Source organism: Salvia hispanica, chromosome 1, assembly GCF_023119035.1.
Source record: "Salvia hispanica cultivar TCC Black 2014 chromosome 1, UniMelb_Shisp_WGS_1.0, whole genome shotgun sequence".
Classification (NCBI taxonomy): domain Eukaryota; kingdom Viridiplantae; phylum Streptophyta; class Magnoliopsida; order Lamiales; family Lamiaceae; genus Salvia; species Salvia hispanica.
In genome coordinates, this window is record NC_062965.1 from 34,541,765 (window position 1) to 34,562,946 (window position 21,182).

General features: G+C 38.5%; 4 protein-coding genes across 4 annotated transcripts; 3 read left to right on the top strand and 1 right to left on the bottom strand.

The window, feature by feature from the left end:
* The first annotated feature begins 7,766 nt into the window (after positions 1–7,766).
* Positions 7,767–10,186, top strand: LOC125202424 (inositol 3-kinase). The gene is made up of 2 exons (XM_048100818.1): positions 7,767–8,886; positions 9,495–10,186. The coding sequence occupies exons 1-2, from the start codon at positions 8,047–8,049 to the stop codon at positions 9,768–9,770; spliced, it is 1,116 nt and encodes a 371-aa protein (XP_047956775.1). The 5' UTR covers positions 7,767–8,046; the 3' UTR covers positions 9,771–10,186.
* Positions 10,187–11,819: 1,633 nt separating this feature from the next.
* On the top strand, positions 11,820–16,082 carry LOC125201381 (SMR domain-containing protein At5g58720). Its single transcript, XM_048099467.1, has 11 exons — positions 11,820–12,704; positions 13,034–13,059; positions 13,211–13,300; positions 13,523–13,605; positions 14,165–14,394; positions 14,593–14,669; positions 14,753–14,809; positions 15,169–15,236; positions 15,313–15,419; positions 15,522–15,592; positions 15,683–16,082. Exons 1-11 carry the CDS (start codon positions 12,182–12,184, stop codon positions 15,809–15,811), a joined length of 1,461 nt encoding a protein of 486 aa, XP_047955424.1. The 5' UTR covers positions 11,820–12,181; the 3' UTR covers positions 15,812–16,082.
* An 808-nt stretch (positions 16,083–16,890) lies between these two features.
* On the top strand, positions 16,891–17,403 carry LOC125200612 (protein EARLY FLOWERING 4-like). The gene has a single exon (XM_048098290.1). The coding sequence runs from the start codon at positions 16,987–16,989 to the stop codon at positions 17,320–17,322; it is 336 nt and encodes a 111-aa protein (XP_047954247.1). The 5' UTR covers positions 16,891–16,986; the 3' UTR covers positions 17,323–17,403.
* A 278-nt stretch (positions 17,404–17,681) lies between these two features.
* On the bottom strand, positions 17,682–20,335 carry LOC125200611 (peptidyl-prolyl cis-trans isomerase CYP20-1). Its single transcript, XM_048098289.1, has 7 exons — positions 20,208–20,335; positions 19,896–19,974; positions 18,988–19,035; positions 18,877–18,900; positions 18,438–18,620; positions 18,273–18,348; positions 17,682–17,965 (listed from the first exon to the last, which is right to left on the bottom strand). The coding sequence occupies exons 1-7, from the start codon at positions 20,274–20,276 to the stop codon at positions 17,827–17,829; spliced, it is 618 nt and encodes a 205-aa protein (XP_047954246.1). The 5' UTR covers positions 20,277–20,335; the 3' UTR covers positions 17,682–17,826.
* Between the last annotated feature and the right edge of the window lie 847 nt (positions 20,336–21,182).

Consider the following 21,182-nt stretch of genomic DNA (forward strand, 5'->3'; position numbering starts at 1 on the left):
CGCATGTTCTCGAGCATCGAGTAGAGAAACCTCTTCTCCATGGGGTCGGTTGCGGCCTTTCACTCTTGGAAGACCGCGAACATCCGTTCCTCCGTTTTTGCACGCGCGAATAAGGTGTACGCGCATGGGGGGGTGCCGAGATGACCTCCTGGGGCGATAGGGGGATCTTCCCCTCACTGCCCGTTGCGCCCGCCTTTGGCCAACCGGGCGAGAGCGACGAGTAGAGGATGGAGGGGACGGAAACTCCTCAGCATCCGGGGGGAGGTCGTGGGATCCGCCGCTGTAGTCGCCGGAATAGTTCAGCCTTTGCTTCTTCGGCCACCCGGCGTCGCACCCCCGCCCGGAACTTCTCGGAGTCCTTGCAACACATAGCATTCCCGGAAGGTGAACTCTTTATACTTCCCCGGCAAGGGGAACTGACTCTCCGCTATCCTTCCGGGCGTCCTCCTCATTCCCCCGCTAGTCACCGGGCGGAGGGTGTTGGCGTCAACCCCGAAAATCGGCCGACCGCAGCCCTGATCCGTTCCCACCCCTTCCGGCACTCCTCCCCGTTGTAGTCCTTCCCGTGCGGGCAGTTCCTCCTGTAGGCTGCTCTAATCTTCGCCCACATGTTGACGACCCACTGGTTGTTCGCAACCAGTGGATCGTCGCAAACCGACAACCACGCTTTGGCCACGTCGGCGTACTCATCCTCCGTCCACTTCCTCCGCGTGGGTGGTGTCGTCACCGCGGGCTGCGACGACTCGCCGACCACCTTGCCCTTCCCCTTGGCTTCTTCTTCTTCGGCGCGGCCCGACCCAACTGGAACGGGAGTGTCCGGCTCCCCAAGATCGATCTCCATCTCATGCAATGACAAAAGGTTATCGCCAGTGAACTACGCTCTCCACTGGGGTCGACGTGTGAGACGAAGCCGTGCAAAAATCAAGAGAGGGACGATAGACCGTGGCCCCCCCCCGCCGGTGGCTCCCTCCATCCCGGGATGCATACCGGGCTGCAGACCCTCCTCGCCACATCTGCCGCTACATCGGGGCATACCTCCTCCTCCGCCGCGCTGCCCACGCCGCTCGCACCAGTGCCCCCACCATCCCCCGTGACTCCCCCGCATCCCCCGGGCGCTCCAGCCTATCATCCCCATCAACGACATTTGCCAAGGGGACGTTAAACGACCCAGGCCCATCGTTTGCGCCCGCCCATCCGCATCCCACGGGTATCGGGGAGTCCGAGGAGTGGTGCGAAATGAAAATGAAACTAAAATCGCGTTAATATATAGGTGCAAATTTCTAAAAAAAAAGGTTTTCAAAAAAAAAAAAAAACGAAAATTGGCGCTGGCTGATCGCTCGCCACAATAGCGGCCAGCGCCCTCAAATCGGCTAGCCCACGCCGATTTTCTGGCAGATTCTCGGCTAGCCGATTGCAATAGTTTGCCTAGCCGATCGACTAGCAACGCGAATTGGCTAGCCGCTATTGTGGATGCTCTTATCAGCTACCTTTCTGGGAGAGTTAGTAAAACGTAAATAGGATCTTTAATTGTACTATATGATTGAGTATGTGGTTTCAGCATAAGATGATAAGATGAAATCAAATCTCTTGTTTCTCCTCTTTAGTGTGTGTGTTTGTAATTCTGACGCTTGCTGCAACAAATGTGTTTGTTTTCTTTTATTAAACCTGCCGAAAATATGTAGCAGAAGCCAAATTAAAAATAATACTATGATCACATTCTACTTTTATCTTAATTCTTGGGATCCAACATTATAAATAAGAAAAAATTAATGTTTTATACATGAATTTATTTATGCTTTTATATGTGGTTGATTGACGTCTTAGTTATTTGTATATACTTAGTTCGAGGGGTGATCAATTGCTAACTTTCTTAAGTTGCTAGCTTGATAACTCATAAAAATGTCAACATATAATTTTGTTGAACTTCAATATAATATGTTGATACTATATGTGTTGACATTTTGATGTCACCGTATTATCATTTTTAATACACTGTATTGATGAATTAGCAGATTTAGCAACTTAAATAGTTAGCAATATAACGCATCCCGACTTAATTTAGAATAATAAATTAACGTTCGTTTTACTCATTTACAGTCGGTTTCTCAGCTTTTGCTTGCATTCGAATTATAAGCCATCCCATATTTAAAGTGCAATAATACATATATCCCCTGTATAAACTCAATTCCGTGTTAAGAATAATATATTCTTAGAAGGAATAATGTATTTAATTAATCAAAGTAATACACGCCATTTGTAAATGGTCCATTGCTGCTTAGAAAATGTAATTATTAAATTTAATTATTAGGTTATATTTTAATGATTTTGTTGCGGTATTACATGTGTTCCAATTCTCAATACTTCTATTTGAAATAATTTAATACTATTAACAATATTCGTAATTGACTCCTAGACGAGATTAGCGGAAGATGAGAACAACTATCTCAAAGCACGAGGCTTTGCTTGTTAGTTTCATGAATTAAGATTGGCAAAAACTCTACTTGTCACTATTACATTCAACTTTAACTCTTATTCACACAATCCTCAACCTTTGTCGTATTATTATATGTGTAATGTAGTCCAAATATACAAATCCCAAAGTTTGTTAATCTAACAGAAACGAATATATAATCCAAAGAAAAAAGAAACGAATATTTGAGGATTTAAGTAACCCAATAAAAAACATGAAGTTCAACACAAATTGCGTATGCTTTTTATTAGGAATCAATCTAGGTCAATCACACATGATTGGATCATATATAGTCAACCGAATAAGAATTATTTTATTATATACAATAAAATGATAAATACAAATATATTCCACTACATAATATCAATAACAAATATCAAGATGCCCAAATCAAATTAGTGGTGTAGCACAAATTTATCATTACACCTCTAATTTAATTTGATAGACTCATCGATCATGGAATTAACTTATCTTTCCTCATCACATCAATCCAATAAACCATCGAATCCAAAACATGGTACCTGCTCTTGAATCCAATCAAATCAATCTTGCTGCGGCTGCACAACATCTTGAATGGGCATCGAAACATCTGATCCAAGAAATCCCAATTTGCCAAATCACTCATCTCAGTCTCCACAAGCCCCTCTTTTGCAACAATTTCCTTCCAAACTCCCTCCATACCCTCCATAGCTAGGGAATACACGTGAGAGTCTAAGAGGTCGCACGACACGAATTGGTATCTCCGATGGGTGGTGATGGTGGCCATCGAGATGTCGGGTCGACGGGCGACTCCGTACACCTTCCAGCCACGCAAAAGCAGAGTTGTTGCTAGCTCCTTCCCCACCAGCCCTGTGACTCCAAAGATGATTGCTACATTAGCAATAGATTTGGCAGCCATTTTTTGTTTCTATTGTTTTTGGCTAATTATAATAAGAGAAGCCAACTAAGGTGCATATATACTAGTCCTATAACATTAGGCATTAATGGTAGCTTCAAAAAAGGTGCAAGTGCCTTAATTATATAAAGATATTCAACAATCAAACTCCTTGTTTATAGGAAAGATTTGTGGCTTTGGCCTTAAGAAATTGCAAAAAGACTAGTTGTAGATGGGTAGGACTATTCAATACATTCGGCGCGGGTATTATAAAAATAAAGTAGACCGTGCTACTATATACAACGATACATCTTATTTTCTATATTATTCACTAGTTTTGATCTTTAAAGAGATTGTTATGAAATTGCATTCCTATAAAAAGTAATTTTTCCAATATCCATAATCAGCAAATCAAGCCCATGTCTAATTTTGTTTTCAGAAAATGAAATAAGACATTAATTATGAAGCAAAGTTTTACGGACAAAACCGGAAAACTCATCCCAAAAGACTATTACGTTAGAAGGGAGACAATTTAGTCTATAAACCACACACCGATTGCTCTTACAACAATCAACCCCTCTTAAAGGCCAACGTCCTCGTTGGTCACGGCTGGTTCTTTACTAGACCACCACTCCAAGTTATCGATGGCTACGAGCATGTTAGTCACGACGAGTTCTTTGCTCGGCCATACTCCATGGGCTACCACTCCAAGTCGGCCCCTAACATACTTGTTGGTCATGGCGAGTTCTTTGCCTGGCCACAATTCCGAACCGTTAGGGCTCTCAATGAAAGCACCAATGTTACAGACTAAACGAGAGAACCCATCCCAAAAAACTAGTCTGTTAGGAGAGAAAGACCATTTAATCTATAAACCATACACCGATTGTTTTTACGGCCGATGTGAGACATTGAGTCCGTAACATGAAGTCTTAATTTGGAAAAAAAGGAACGGATTTGGGAGTGGGCTAGTCAAATGAAATCAAGTTGGCGACTGGGAAGCAACTACTTGCTTGATAACTGGAATATTAGCCGTCATCTTGTTGGCATTCTTCCACTTTTTTAGACCAAATTTTCTTCTCTCTATATATATCTTTGTAAATGCCACATGGTGATAATTGAATAAGGAGTAAGGACAGCCTTGCGATCATGTTAGCTCATTAAAGCATCAATTCAATTCCACTAGTCCTAAAACTATTAGTATCAATGTTTTTTAATTGATAATTGCTGCTAATTGTATCGTCTATTACCTGCAAAGAGGTGGTTCAAATTTTAAGTGTGGATGCTTCAAGTCAATTATGTAAATTAGCATTTTTAGTTTACGTAAGTGAAGATGTCAGCAATCATACATTTTATTCTCAGCAGTTACAACACAAAACTTAAAACCTACTATGTATATATCCAGTGCAAACATGCTACCTCTAATTAATTATGTACCTAAGGGTTAGATGTGTTGGTTGAGTTATTCTTGGAAAAAAGGTATGGTGAAATGATGAGATGTAATGAACCAATTCTTTTGATTAAATATTTCATTTGGGAACAATTATCGATTTTTGAATGCATTGGTATATAGAGTTTTGATATTAAAAAAAAAAAAAAAAACATCAATCTTAATACAAAAACGCAAAACCTAACCTATAAAGGTTATTTTTAAGTTATTTTAAGTTTATTTTTAGGTTATTATATTAAGGATGACCTAAAATGCTCTTAGCATGACCTTAAACTCGAATTTTTTAAAATTCTTTCTGTCCCAATAAAGTTGAGTTGTATTTTTTTAAAATGTCCCAACTAAGTTGAATCATTTCATTTTTTTAATAAAAAAACAAAATATCTAACGCCTCTTACTTTATTCCATCATCTACTTTACTCTCTATTTATCTCTCCTGTTTTATACATTTCTCCTACTTTTCAACACAATTTTTTAATCTTCGTACCCAAAAGTTTTAACTCAACTTAATTAGTTGGGACAGCGAGAGTATGATCTAAAACTGCTTAATGACCCTTCGTATTTTTGGTTCATTATTGACCATTAAATTGATAAATCCTATGGTCAGGATTTAGTCTGGATAAATTGACAAATCTTATGATCAGGATTTAGTCTAAATTTTCTATAGAGGTACATTTTTGTGTTGATCATTTTTCTAGGCATATATCCATGTATATTATCGAAGTGCATGTGTCCGTTGTTTAATTAACACCTGTAAAGATAATCTGGTGATACATAGAGCTCTTAAAAAAAAATTAATAATATTGATGAATGATTTTTTTTTGTTTATCACCATAGTGAATATTTTATGCTTTTGTGAAACACTTAATTTTAATGCATACTTTTTGTAGATGGAGTGGGTGTTCGAGGCCCATATTTGAAACCTACGTCTTAAGTGATAATAAGGCCCAATTCACGAAGGCCTTAGTTTCCAAGTTGAAAACTAACCGGAATAAGAAGTAGAAACAAAGCCCACAAGTGTAATAATTTTCTAATTAATTTACATGAGTATTAGTATTTAAAAACATTTAAAGCAACCCTTATTTTCAACAAAAAAATATTTAGAACATTTATTTATAATTGTACAAACTCGAACTTCTTAAATTTGGTATGTACATTCATATATACTTTAATTATGAGTCCCCAATTCTTAAATAAAAAATTAGAATTGGAATTTAGATAGAAAAGTTGCATAGATCAGGAGTGTGCTTCCTTAGAGCATCACCGGTGGCAGACTTCCCACTAGGACTTTCCATCCCACTCCACAATGTAGGACTTCCACTAGAACTTCCACTAGGACTTCCTGCAATAAAATAAATTCACAATTACTCAATTTACGGAATTAAAATTTACGGAATTAAAATGTCGATACGGAACACCGACCTAGGACTTCGCAAGCGCGACGTTTTCCCACACGGTCCAGATCGACCTCTTCTCCCGCTCCTCCTCACCCTCCACCTCCTCTGCCCCCGTTTGCGAGGAAGAGCTCGGGGCTTTCCCGTTGCCCTTGCCCCTACCCCTGCCCCTGGCCTTGCCCTTGCCTTTGGCCCTGCCCCTTGCAGCAGGCTCCGCCTCACCGGGAGTCTCACGGATCGGCGATAGCCCCAACTCCTCAAAAGAGAAAGCCTCGATGTCGGCGTTCTGAGTCTCCGGAACAGTACTAGGGGAATCATCGGATAACAAATCTATTATGGGCGATAGACAGATTTCATAGGTGTCTGAGGGCTCCTGTGCTGCATCGTCCCACCCATCCCCGCCATATTTGGCGTCATACTCCCCATCCTCGAGGCCCTGGGCACCATCCCACCCACCCCTGCCATATTTGGCGTCATACCGCCCATCCCCGCTGCCCCAGGCATCATCCCACCCATCTGACCATCCAATTGTACATATTGTGGAACATTTGGGGAGTAATCCCCGCCATCCCTGCCATTTTGGGATTCATCCCCGCATTAAAGTTTCCCTCCGTTTCAGCGGGAAACATGGGTGTGTTTGATCCGCTCGTGGTGGGAGAGTTCCTATTATACTCCATTTATAGTAGAAATGAAACTTGTAGATGAGAGAGAGAAACTTGTCAACACAAGTGGTGTGAATGAAATGAAGTTCAACGAGCCGTATTTATAGAGTTTTAAAATTAAAAAATAAAAAATTAAATTTTAACTTGGACGTCCTACCGTGACGTCCGACTGACGCCACAATGGCGGACGTCCGGTCGGACGTCGCAAGGATATCCGTGAATATCCGACTTCTTCACGGGACGTCCATGTCCGACCTAAACTTTCACTATGGCGGGCGTCCGATCGGACTTCAGTGGCGTCCGGTCCGCCGGTGGAGATGCTTTTAATTTGATTTTTTCACCACATTCTAAACATTAATATTTTAAAGTCGAAATCGAACTACGACATGCAGAGAATGGGGACACGTGGGGAACTGCTATATTTATCAAAAAATGAATAAAATTAATTAGAGTTTGTCTTCCAGCACGTGTGAGAGTGACTAAGCTCATTTTGTCGTATTTCCGTTTACAATATCAACGTCCGTCTATTTTCACAGCGATAAATTAATTTGCATAGTGTTGGTGAGTTGGTAGAGTAATTAAAAATAACAATAAAAAAATGAAAATGAATTTTTATTTAAATATATTTATTTATTAGGCCAAATTGTAAAATTAAATATACATTATATACAAGTTAACTTCCATTAGAACGTTGTTAAAGAAATGAAGTACACATAACATTACTTTTTATTCATACTCGGAATAAAATAGTAATCTCCCTAATACAATACCATCTTGCGGAATAAAATAATCCAACTCACTAATAAATAGTAACTTACCGTAAGTATAAACCAAAATAATTAAATATAAAAGGTTTAATTATACTTATTTGGGTAATGAGTAAAAATTAAATTGATGCTTTGAATTAGACGAACGAGTTCATGAATTTCAAAATACGGGATTTGGTGAAGAGCATATATTCGACAATAGAGAACAAATCGGGCAATCAAAAAAACAGAATCATAGATTTTCAAATGTTCGCTCAATCTCCAATTCAATTGCAGATATTAGCTTGAATTCAAAGCATCAAATCAAACCCTATCCCGACTCCTCCACGCGTTGCCACCAATCGCCCCTCCCATTTTTGTCCCCTTCCCTTTTCTCTGCATTTCAATGGCGTTTCCCATTCACTAACGCCTCCAATTTTCTAATTCCCCCAAAAAATGATCGAAAATCGCTGCCCTAATTCCTGCCTCGTCGTCGGCAACTACTGCCACGACGTCCTACTCAAGGATGGCGTCGTCCTCGCCGAGTCTCTCGGCGGCGCCGCCGCCTTCATCTCCGCCGTCCTCGACGGTGCCGCCGTCTCCTCCACCTTCGTCTCCAAAGTCGGCTCCGATTTCGCCTACTCCGTCGCGCGGCCCCCCTCCGTCTCCCTCTCTTCCAAAACGACAGCGTTCCACGCGCATTTCTCCTCGCAGGTGCAGCGGCACGATCGGGTGTTGAAGCGGGTGGAATCGTGCGCCCCGATCACCCCCTCGGACCTCCCGGCCTCGCGGCGGTTCGAGTTCGGGATGGCCGTCGGCGTCGGCGGGGAAATTCTGCCGGAGACGCTCGAGAGGATGCTCGACATCTGCGACACCGTGTTCGTCGACGTCCAAGCCCTAATTCGTGCGTTCGATCCCGACGACGGGACGGTGAGCCTCGTGCATCTTAGGGATTCCGGATTCGGCCACCTGGTGCCGCGGATCGGGTTCCTGAAGGCGTCGTCGGACGAGGCGCCGTACGTCGGCGTGGAGGCGGCGAGGAAGGAGTGCTGCGTGGTGGTGACGAGTGGGGAGGAAGGGTGCACGGTTTATTACCGGAATGCGGAGCAGCGGATTGCCCCCTTTCCTACCGTGCAGGTCGATCCGACGGGGGCTGGAGATAGCTTCCTCGGCGGATTGGTGGCGGGGTTGGTCCAGGGGCTGCCCGTGCCCGATGCCGCCCTGTTGGGGAACTTCTTCGGCTCCCTCACCGTCGGGCAGCTCGGGTTGCCCAAATTTGATTCTAGGGTTTTGCAGGTTCGTCTGTAAAATCAATCTCTCTCTCTCTAATTGTTTTTACTATGATCAATTAGGTCTCGATTTTCTCTCTAATTTAGCTGTTGAGTTGATTGCATGCTTTCATAATTGTATGATTTGAGATTGTTGAAGTGCTGATAATTCTGGCTGTCAACTGCCTGAGAAAATTATCAATTGCATGTTTCCTTAATTTGTTTGAAACTCTGTAGGCTGTAGCAGAGGATTTGTTATTCCTCTATAATTAAGCAGATAATTACCTCAGTAGCAGTGTCAGTTTCTTTTATCAAAACCTGTGATAATTGTTAATTGAACTCTTTAACATTTCTGCTTCTCAAATCATATGGATTTGAGGAATTGGTATGTATACTCATTTGCCTGTTCTTGGTCTTCAATTTTGTGGATTTGGATTTTTGTTACTTCATGTAGTTGGGTTAAGAATAAAATTCTTGCCCTAAGTAGCACAAAATATGAATCATTGGAAGATTCAATAAGCTTATGTTACTATTATGCTTGTATTGCTACTTGAACTTTTCTTTTGCTGATTGTTGCTGTACTCTGCAATTTCCTTTCTTTTGCTGATTGTTGCTGTACTCTGCAATTTCCTTCAGGCAGTCAAGGATGAGCTCCAACGAAGGAGGTTGAAAATGCTTGGCAACGAGAGGCTAAACGGAGAACTGGTGTTCGTGAAGCCTAATGATCACGAGGACTTCCATATGGCGCTTGTTAGAGCCAAGATAATAGCCTCTCTTCCAGTCCGAGACTGCCAACAAGATTCGCCTAGACTTGTTGAAAATCACACCCATGTCTCCTCCAACGGGCAGCCAAAGCTTTTGTCCAGCCATGCTTGTGAGGAACCGATCATGTCAGCTAACCGGATACCTTGACGAATCTATGCAGCGTCCACCCACCACCACCAATCGGGCAAAGGATCAATAAAGGGGGAAGCAAAAAGATTTGAAAAATAAAAGAGGCGATGACACTGGCGAAGATTGTTCCGACTCCAAGCACACTTTAATCTTATAATCGTAGATGTTTCTTGAGTTGGTAGAGCGGCAGTATCTTCGTGCTGCCCTCGCCACCACGCAGTCGGAGGACGAAGAAGAAAGATGCAAGAGTGTGAAGGTTTTGGTAGGGCAAAAGATGTAGGCATGTAGTACATTTAATGGTCTTCGAAAAATGTAAATTGTCTATGTGGTTTTCTATTTTCGCCTTATTTATTTCTTCATATACTACTCCCTCCGTCCCACTTAAGATGACACACTTTACTTTTTAGTTTGTATGTACCAACTAAGATTGCACATTTCTATTTTTGATAACTTTCTCTTTCCAATTAATACATTCAACCACTTTTTTTTCTTTCTATTTAAATAGTTAACTCTCTTTCTCTCTCCATCTAATACTTCCACAGTCAACACACATATTCTCTTTCCCAATTAACCACTTTAACCAATAACTTCTAAAATTTCGTACCGACTAAGAAATATGTCATATTAGCCGGGACGGAGGTAGTATATTATTTTCACAAACATAAAACAAGCTTATTTTAGTAAAACAAGTTAATTTAGTTCGAGAGTTTTAAGATAATTCAAATCAAGAAGTGGCTTATAATTTGGGTTATATTCCAATAGGAATACAGTGAATGATATCGATGGGAGAGATTGAATATTATAAATTGAGTTGAAATTTCAGTTTATTTGTGGGTGATTATTAATTGAGTTGGTTTTATTACAATATTTGAAATTTAATTTTATTTAAACTTTAAATATAGTACTTATATTTTTTTTATTTGAATATTTAAAATTTATAAATTTTATCTTCAATTTTTTTATTGTATTAGTTTAATTCAAGTTATTTCAACTTATGAAATTTACGTCAATATTTTTATTCGTATCAATTTAATCAATTTTATAAATAATTATATCTAAAAACTAAAAAACAATATAAAAAGTTAATATTATTGTGTGTACTCCAACGTAATTTTGGCAAAAAAAAAAGGTAAGTAGTAATAGTTGGATACGTCATGTAACAATTTCAACCTTGGAGTGAAATTTCATAATATAAATGGTTATATATTAAAAAATTACAGTATGATATAACTGATGATTTAAAAAGATTAAGATAGATATTTTTGGTAAATCGAAAAAGTTGTGATATACTACTCCACATGGTAAAAGTAAGAGTTAAAACTGATAAATATTAAAGGCTAGTTACCTTTTGTTAATTAAATTTTTTCATAAATTCAATATAAATCCAATTTATATAACGGTATAGGGAATTTGAGGATTGATAGGAAAACTAATTTGATTGGGAAACTGCCTAACAAACTCCATAAACACCAGTCGCGTGTAGTAGAAATATTATTTGGCCCTTTCAAGAAAAAGTTCCGATTGGAATTTGATGATATTTATCAGGTATGTCTTCAAATCAGCAAGGTCTACTTCTCTATGTTTCGATAATTTATTTGAGCACATACTGAACATAAAATTTAGGTGCTAATCAGATCTACAGAGAGAAAAGATGTTATATGATCCAGAGATTATGTCATTGCAAAAAAATCTAATACTCCGTAGTCCGTATTCAATATAAAGTTTAGGTGCTAATCAGATTTACTCATTTACAGAAAGAAAAATCGATTTATGATCCAAATTCTATTTAATACAGTAAGTAATTATATGTCATTACTAGTAGTAGAACTATTGAGTAATGACATTTTAACATTTTATTCCTGATAATTTTCTTCTAAGTTTGAAACAGAAAATCCTAATTGCTAAACAATATTAATAGTATTAAAAAAATGAATATAAGCATGGGCAAAATTGGAAGTATGAAATTCAATTTGAGTCCACACATCACATCTTGACCCTAATTTTTAGGCGCATCTTTGGGCCAAAAAACAACCTTTTAATATTCTCTTCTGGAAAATATTTTTAAAATCGCCCCCCTTTTTGCTACCGTTTTTGACCCCTAATTTTTCAAATTAGGGATTTCATCATCGATCCTTTTCGCAATTTCGTGTTTATCTTCCTTTTATCTCATCGAGATTCTCTGTTTCCTCAAATATAGCGCGTAAATTATCGTGCTATGATTGGATCAAACGTCCCAATTTCTGCTTTCCTCCTTTTTGGACGTTGACCTAATTCCATTCCTTCCTTCCTTCTGCCTTCTAAGGGGTTTTGCCGTTTGCTTTTGTAATCGTACCGTAAAAATGTGAAACGGCACCTCTGTTGTGAAGGGATCATGATTTTGTAGATAGTTTGTGTGTATATGTAGGGTTATATATCTATATTTCTGGAAGATGACAAGTAGGAAGAAGAAATCGAGAGCCGCTAGGAATGGAAATGCTGAAACTCATGCTAAAAGATCTGGAGAAAATGGGCAGAAATCCGTGAAAAATGCGGTGGAAGCGTTTGCTTCGATGTCTTTGCGGGAAGCTCCGATTAGGGCTGCAGAGATCCCTGAAAAAGCTGCAGTGATGGAGGATCAGAGCACCACGTGTTCGAGCTCTAACGGGAGCTATGAAATGGGCTCGTGCTCGAGCTCGAGCTCGAATGCTTCCGATATGTTTGGTTTGGGGAATGGTTTCCGTGAAGAGGAGCTTAAGCAGAAGAGTAGGCCTAAGATGAAGAGAGTTGTTGCTACTGCTGGAACTGTGTCGAATATGCTGGGGAAGGACTATGTTAGGTCTGTGCCTAAAAGGGAGGCTTGGAAAAGTAACGGTTTTCTCGATGAGAATTGGAGCAAGGAGGCTGAGCAGTTCCTCTGCTCGATGCTTGGAGATGACTGTGAATTAAGCCTGGCTGTAGTTAGCGATGTATTGTGTGAGTTGTTTGTGATCATGTGTCAACACTTTCCTTTTTGCTATTTGTTGTTTTTTGTTCCTAATTTGGAGGATTGGTTTGGGGTTGGATTTAGGTAATTATATGAAGTATCTTTGATTTTAAGAGGAGGATGTGATGCCATGAGATGTACTATTTTTTTTTTTTGTCTAGGAAATGTTGAATGTGGAAGAATAGAAGAGGATGACACTTGAATTTGAATAGAAATAGATTCTTTTGGGGGAATAAGGATTGTAGGTTGTACTTAAGTGAGTATGTGTTTTGGATAGTTCTAGATTCTTTGTATCCTAAACTGATCTATACTTTTGCAGGTCAGTGCGGATATGACCTAGATAAGGTGAATGACACTAGTTCTCTTTCTTTCTTTGCCTAAAACTTTTGTTTTTTGAAATAACTATGCTATGTGTCTTTTCCTTTTGAAGTATCGGGGTAGTAGCTAAACTCCAAGTTCATTTCATATCTGGGTTTTTATGCCTTATATTTGTCAGGCTTTGGACACGTTGCTTGAATTGTCAGCTTCCTCAAATGAGCAACCCGCTGGCTATTTCGAGTCTACTAGCAGTGAATCAAGTGAAAATGTATGCTAAAATGATTGCCTTTTATCTTTTACAGTCTACGTTAGGATTCACTCATCTTCTGTTGAGCATGCTCATGTACTTTGCTAGTAGGTAGTAACATAATAATGCAATGACAATTTACATTAGGTCGAAACGGTATAGAATATGACAACAACTGAGGTGTATTACTTAGTGTTGGAATTGGATGAAATAATAAAATGTTATAATACTGTTGCGTTGCAGGTAATTGATGGAACATCTGACTCAACTTATCGTTCAGCATTTGTTGAACCTGACAATGTGTGGCTTTCAGGAGACCTGTTCTGGTAATGAGTTGTTCTGTTTCTTCATGATCAATGTCTTACTATACTTCCAAGTTGAATGGTTTTATTAGTTTCATTTGTTCGACCGGAACTTCGGAGTGCAGAGTTCATAGACTAAAAGTGTTAACCATTCTCTATAAGAAAAACAAATTCATAATCATTCTACTTCCTCAAATTCTTAATTTATCATGGGTCAAATTTTACTTTTGAGTAATTTCTGTGTTCAATGATATCTCTTGAATAAGTTCATTGTTTACTTTCGTTTACCATCTGATTCTGAGACACATTTTCCTGTAAATGACCCATGGATCAATTTACAAGGGAACATATTGTGTTTCAGAGGGTTGTCCATCAAGGAAAATCCTGCATTGGAGATAATTGAAGAGCACTATATATTGTGAGAATGGAAAACATGCAAAAGTTGTATGTTCTCAAATCTCAAGTGATGGAAACGCATTATACTATTAAGATACTTACTAGTTTCAGCATGTTGAAGTTGATCTCCTTATTGGATGCTTGGATTGTGGATGCTTAACTGGATCGCTCATTTTTATTGCCTCAGGGATAATCCAAAATTTCCTCAATCCAGTGGGTCCCGCCGCAAATCAGAGAAAGTAGTCTCGGAGGCAGAACTTCCTCAGAAGGTGTTGCAATCCTTGTTTAATATGCCCACGCCGAAGGAAGCCGAACAAGAACCAAACAAAATGAACTGGAGAAATATTGTTAAGAAAATGGTATCCCTTGGTCAAGGATCTAATGATGAAAATGAACAACAGCAGCAGCATATCCATGGTACTGATAGAAATGTTTACTGGTGGGATTCTCTTGTAAATGTTTTTGGTGAATGCTGATGATTTTTGTTCTCTGCTGCATCACTTTTACTTGTTCCTTGTGTGTTCTCTTGTCACTCGCCCCTAATTTATAAGCTCTTACGAGAAATTTTATGTTATTTCTAACCCAAACTTAAATTAACTTCTCTCAAACTTGTAGCTCAAGGAGACGAATATCATGTGCTCAGGGAAACTGCGCATGAGCACTGGGATTCAATGAAATCATACTATCAAAAGGTCATGACTGCTGTTTCTTTACATGGCTGTAATTGGTTTTCAAATTAGATCCCTTAAATCTGAGAAGGCTTATTATGCTGCAGGCTGTTACAGCATTTTCAAGTGGGGAGAGAGGCTATGCATCTTATCTTTCTGAGCAGGTATTTTACCTTAAGATTAGCTCATATGCTCTCTTCTGGTGTGTGTATACACACTTGCTTAGAAGGGGGCTTGTCTGCGGGGTTGCTATTGATTTATTATTCTATCCAAGAAGCTAACCGACAGTGTATTCCTTCCTTCACATTCGATGTTACCATATCCTCTGAGCAATGGCTTTAAATAGTGCTTTGCCTTCTATAAGCTTTGGATTTAGTTACTGCATGCTATACTCTTCTTTAGATGCCTCTCTGCACATGTATTTACGTGTGTATAACACTCCCTTAGTGTGTGTGTCACCACATATCAGGTTAAATTTTACAGTGCGTAGTAATGCTTACGAGATCTCTATGGATGGATGCAGGGGAAGTTGCAAAACAAGAAGGCTCAAGAGGCAGATGTGAAGGCTAGCCGAGATATATTCGCTGCAAGGTGGGCTTATTGACAGTTGAAGAAAGACTGGTGTTGTTAGTAGATTTGTCCGTTTCACCTATTTCTCGAATTGCAGGAACAAGAACATAGAAAACATGATAACAATCGATCTGCACGGACAACATATTAAGCAAGCAATGAAGGTTCTGAAGCTCCACCTTCTGTTTGGAGCATACGTCCGATGTAGGATTCCACACCACCTCTTCAAACTAAGATTAATTGTCACTTTGGAAATTCTTAGCTTCCAACACTTACTCTTCTTTTCTTTATCATGCAACTCTCCAGCTGTGAAGGTATTCAGGGTTATCACTGGATGTGGCAGCCATGGTGTTGGCAAGTCGAAGCTGAAAACCTCGGTAAGATCGAATCAAGCTTCCAACTTGACATGCATGTTTGAATGTCATCTACAAGGACTCTTTTTTGACCTTGTTCAATCGTGTGCGCAGGTCATTGGTCTTCTGCAGAAAGAGGGTATTAAATGGTCTGAGGAGAACCGCGGAACACTGCTCGTGAGGCTCGAGGGGCAGACGGATTTCAGCTTCCTCGACTCGGGTTCAGGCAGCGACGGTGATTAACCTAGGCAGGTTAGCACCAGTTCTATATTTTGACATTCCTTCCTTGTATCTCTGGAAGAAGTCCTCAAAGAATGTTGATATCTTATGAAGATTTAGGTGTACAATGTTAGAGAAGAGAACTAACTCTGTTCCAGATTAGGTTTTTCTAGTTTGGTTTAATGTGGGCTGCAAATAAACTAATTGTAGCTAAGCATTATTGGCACCATTTGTATTCTGTACAAATTTGTTGATTTGAGGAATATTATTATTCAATCTCTGATTGTTGACTTGAGTGTACTATCTCATGGGGTTTGTGATATTTGGAAAATTTTAATTTGTGTTAATGCATTACCATTATTCCGTCATTTTGTCATAAAATATTGTAAATTTGCTGTTTATCCCTCGTGACTGCATGAAAAAATTGAACAATTAAAGAATTTGCTAAAGCTATCATTTTTTAGACTGGTTCATGAAAACGAAAATGTCGAATCATGTGGAAATGATTTTTGACATTTTTTAACAAAGCGGAAATGATGGATACCAAAGTATTACACCCACATGTTAAGATAATCAGTAAATTTCAGTCAATTTCATTTTGTCCTTCACTCTTAATCAGTTTTAATTAAAATAACAATGATATGTCATAATTTCGAAAAGTTTCATAAGCACAATTTATCACGCATTATAAAGTCTGTTTAGTCCATATGAACATTAATTTATTCATTTTATCCATATATAATTAAATTATACTAATATCTTAAAAATTATTAATAGTATCATTAATTTTATAATTTATGTAAAAATGAAGTTCAATTTATGATTTTATTTATGCTTTAAAAAAATAAATTGATGAATAAATTAAACTTTAGTTTCTTATACTAATACTATAAATTAAAAAAATAAATTGAAGAATAAATTAAACTTTAGTTTCTTATACTAATAGTATAAATTAAAACGAGAATGATATTATAATGTTGTCGTGTTTAATTGTTTATAAATAGTAGGAGAGGATAAGGACTGCAAATAAGAAAAACTGGAGTACTTATTTTGGTAAAAAAGAAAAATGATTATAAAATAAATAACCGCCATGGCTTTTCACCGCCTAATTCAACGGATCCTTAGAATATTTGCTCATACAATGGAACCTCAAAATACCACCAAACCATGAAAGCTCAGTCCCTTGATCCTCCTCCGCAATGAACGACGCCTCCAATTTCCTCATCTCCGCCGCCAGCCACAGATTCTCCGACGACGAAGAAGACGAGGACGACTTGTGCGACGTTGAGACGTGGGAAGCCCTAAGCAAGAGCTTCGGAGAGGTTCAATCGGTGCTCGATCGCAACCGCCGTCTGATTCAGCAGGTCAACGACAACCACCGCTCCAAACTTCCCGATAATCTGGCCAAAAACGTCGCTCTCATATGCGAGATCAATGATAACATGTCGAGAGTCGTCGGCCTCTACTCTGGTCTCTCCGCCACCTTGTCCGCTGCCGTTCGTCGGCGGCGTGAAGGAAATGGAATATTGAAATAATATGTAGTCTATACTCTTTTTTATTGACAAACTTAGTATGGTTGCTGACTGAATTGCGTTGGATGATGATTGTTACAGTTGTGTTGTGTTGTGTTGTGTTGGTGAGCTACGATATGGCCTACCCAATTTTTGCAATAATGTCTACATATGATCCAGCTTTGGTTTGTTTTTGACCAACTTTAGTTTTTAAGGAAAAAGGAAGGTCAAATTGATGAATGTTGTGTGGGCAAAGCAATGTTTTGAAAGCTTTTTTTTTTCCTTTTTGGAAAGGGAAAGATTTTTTCTCCAAGTTTTAGTTTTAGAAGAAGAAGAATAGAAAAGTGTGTGCGCTAATGCAGGGATCGGGTTAATTTCATAAATTCATATTAAAAGCTCTTCTATCCAAGATTTATTTTCGAAATGGGAAGGTTTGCCCGATAACTTCAGCATTAAAACTCACAAAATTTCCAAGTTAAAACCATAAAACTTTTGAGTCTTGGTGCATCTAATATGCATAAAAAGTGATCACATTGGGAGTTCACCACTATCGACAATCACCACTTTGCTTTTGGGTGTGCCGCTCTGATTGCCTTCAGCTTCAATCTTGTACACCACATCCATCCCGGATAGCACCTTTCCAAATACGACGTGCCGGCCATCTAACCTGAGACACGGTAACAAGTAACTTGTTGATTTGCAAGAATTGGAACTGGGACTTAGCTTTCAGATCTGATGGGTGTATTGTATTTCGTACTGAATATCCTTGGCAACCGTAAATCCAGGTGGAAATTGTACTCAAATAAAAGCTAATAGTCATTCCAAAGATTTCCAATTGCCAACACAACTTATGAGTACCGGAAGGTTGGGCCAAGCTTAGGTTTGAAAACAAACTCAATGTATTGGGTACTAAAGTGTCCTTGTCAAACAGTATGAGGCGATTGTGAAAAAAACACGGATCATGTATAACTTACCAGCTGGTTGTCACAGTAGTGATGAAGAACTGGGAACCATTAGTGTCAGGGCCAGCGTTTGCCATCGACAGGAGTCCTGTAAAGCACACAGACAATGGCGGTTGTAAGATAACGAGTTCAAACTTTCTTCATCAATTAGATTAGCAAAAGAATAGCAATACATACCAGGTCCTGTGTGTTTGATCTTAAAGTTTTCATCAGCAAACTTCTCCCCGTAGATTGATTCTCCACCTCTTCCATCGCCTAGAGTAAAGTCGCCTCCTTGAAGCATGAAGCTGGGTATAATCCTGTGGAATGTACTTCCCTTGTAATGCAGAGGCTTCCCGAGTTTTCCAACCCCCTTCTCACCTGAATTTACACAAAATAAGATTTCCCTCACATGAAGTATTCAGCAACTCACTCAAAAATGGCTTAGAGATAACAGATTCTTTAAGTTTACTCGAGCATAGTCAATAACTTACATGCCTAAGATACTGCACAGTTATGAAGCTATCCAACTAAAATTAAAATCAACAGGGACTCTATGGGTCATCCAGTTGAGACTTGAGATACCGACATCAACATGGCATGCACAAACAAGAAAAAGAAGACAAAAGTGCTGTACCTGTGCACAGAGCTCTAAAATTTTCTGTGAGACAAAATAACCAAAAGTCAGTTATATAGCAAATATTTGAAAAATGCCCAGGGAACATTAATCCCACAAAGCTTATCATACCTGCTGTCTTAGGAACAGTTTTCCCAAAGAGACCCATAGTGATGCGTCCTAAGAACATATGCCTCTCGTATTAGTCAAGGCAACAGTAAACTAATAAATGCAAAAAAAATATATGTATAAACAAATGAGTGTGTGAATCTGAATATAAACTACCCGATATCTACTAGCATACATCATGTATGTGTGGTGCAATGATGAATTGACTTCTAGGGCATGTGGTAGTTTGGTGTATATAATGGTGAATGGATATGATGAATGTGTAAGGGTGCGATGGACATGGTTATGGGGGAATGGTCCCCATACAACAAGAAGAAACTTACTCACATTCCCATTCCCATTCTCATTCTTACGAACTACAGTTGTTTTCTAGTTTCTTTATCACCATCACAGACAGACTTCACTACCAACCTAGACCAAAATCCTAAATACAGTCAAACTCACGTGTTCTCTACTCTTCTACCCCTCCCATAAATCAGACTTCATAGACAAAACTCATGACTTCCTAAGCACCTGTCTTCCTTGGCTATATCTTTTCTAAATCAGAGCATTCTGGTGCTCTTCCTTTCTAGGATTTCTTATGTGGCAGACTCTCTGACTAAGTCCAAATATGCCTACAAAGACCTAGATGCCCAAATAAATCTAGTGTGATGCAGACCACTTCAACAATTCTTTATACAGTCCCTAATTTATGCTGTCTGGTGATTGACATGGACATAATACAGTCGCAATGTTTATGTGGCATGATGGTTTGCAAAACTATGAGATGTAACACTACTCTACAAAATAGATTTGAAAATCCAATGTACATAAATATCATAGAATCAGAGAAAGCCAGTGAACGATGGCTAGCAAAAATAAGAGAGAAAACACTATATCGCAAAATATATTCAAATATCCAATATCCATACCAGCCGGTTTGCCATCAATCTCAACGTCAAAGTAAACCTTATGAGTCACTTCTTTCAATTTTTCCTGAGATTTCTTTGCCTGCAGGAGAAATCAATAAAATTAACAGAACGATAACGAAGAAGACACTGCCACGGATATCTCATAACAGAATATACAATTGTACACACTTATTTAAAAAGAACAAAAGTTTTCCCCCAAATTTAAATTATACTCATAGCAGCAAAAAAAAAAAAGGTCAAAATCGACGATTTCTAAATAAAATCAGTTACAGACTGAAAAGGAATAAAATTTAAAAAAATTTGAAGAATAACCTGTGCAAGAGAGAAGCTGAGACAAATTAGCAAAGTGAAGAGGAGATGTAGTCTATGATTTGCCGCCATTTCTGTTGTGATCGAGGGTTTCCTTCAGCTTCAGTTACTCAGCTGAGAAGTGAGAACTGGTGATTTTAAATTAAAATGTTAGCGTCATAAGATGGGCTTTCTTCCAATGGCGTAACGACACGTCTGCTCATTAGTGTCCTAATTTTTGTGTATAATTCAATGTTTACCCGTAAATTAATTATTTTATGATTAATACTCCTATTTTTATCAACTCTAATGATTAATTACCCCTAAATTAATAAGTTTTGTGTCCGAGTTAATGTACCTCTCACCTAAATTTTGGATATATCAACTCTAATTATTACTCCATTCGTCCCACAATAAGAATCTTATTTCATTTTTACCATAAATAGTAAGTAGGTCATATATTCCACTAACTTATTCCAATCACATTTTATTATAAAACTATATATAAGTGTGAGTGTGTGACACATATTCCACTAACTTATCAACTCGCTTTTATTTACCTTTCTTAAAACTCGCAGCATAACTATATATGACTTCTATTTCATAATGGAGGAAGTACTAATTATTAGTAATAAATTACAATGATAATATATTCCACAAAATAATTATAGTAGTAGTATGTAATATAATTTGGCTAAAAAATCTCTTGCTTAATGAATATGATATTCAATAAATTATAAAATTGAAATTTAGACAAAGTAATGAAACTAGCATACTTTATAAAAGTGGACACAAAAAGTGGCCCTTTAATCTCACCTAAGTTGGAGGGGATTAAAAGAAAATTTTCAAAAATGTAATGATACGTAGTAGATGCAATAATAAAGTAAGTCCTTTTTTGTTCCTAAATAATATATGATCATTTTATGAAAGTAATATAGAATATTTATATTTTGAAAATCGAGTCCCAGACAAACGAAAATATTGTCGCAATCGTACCTT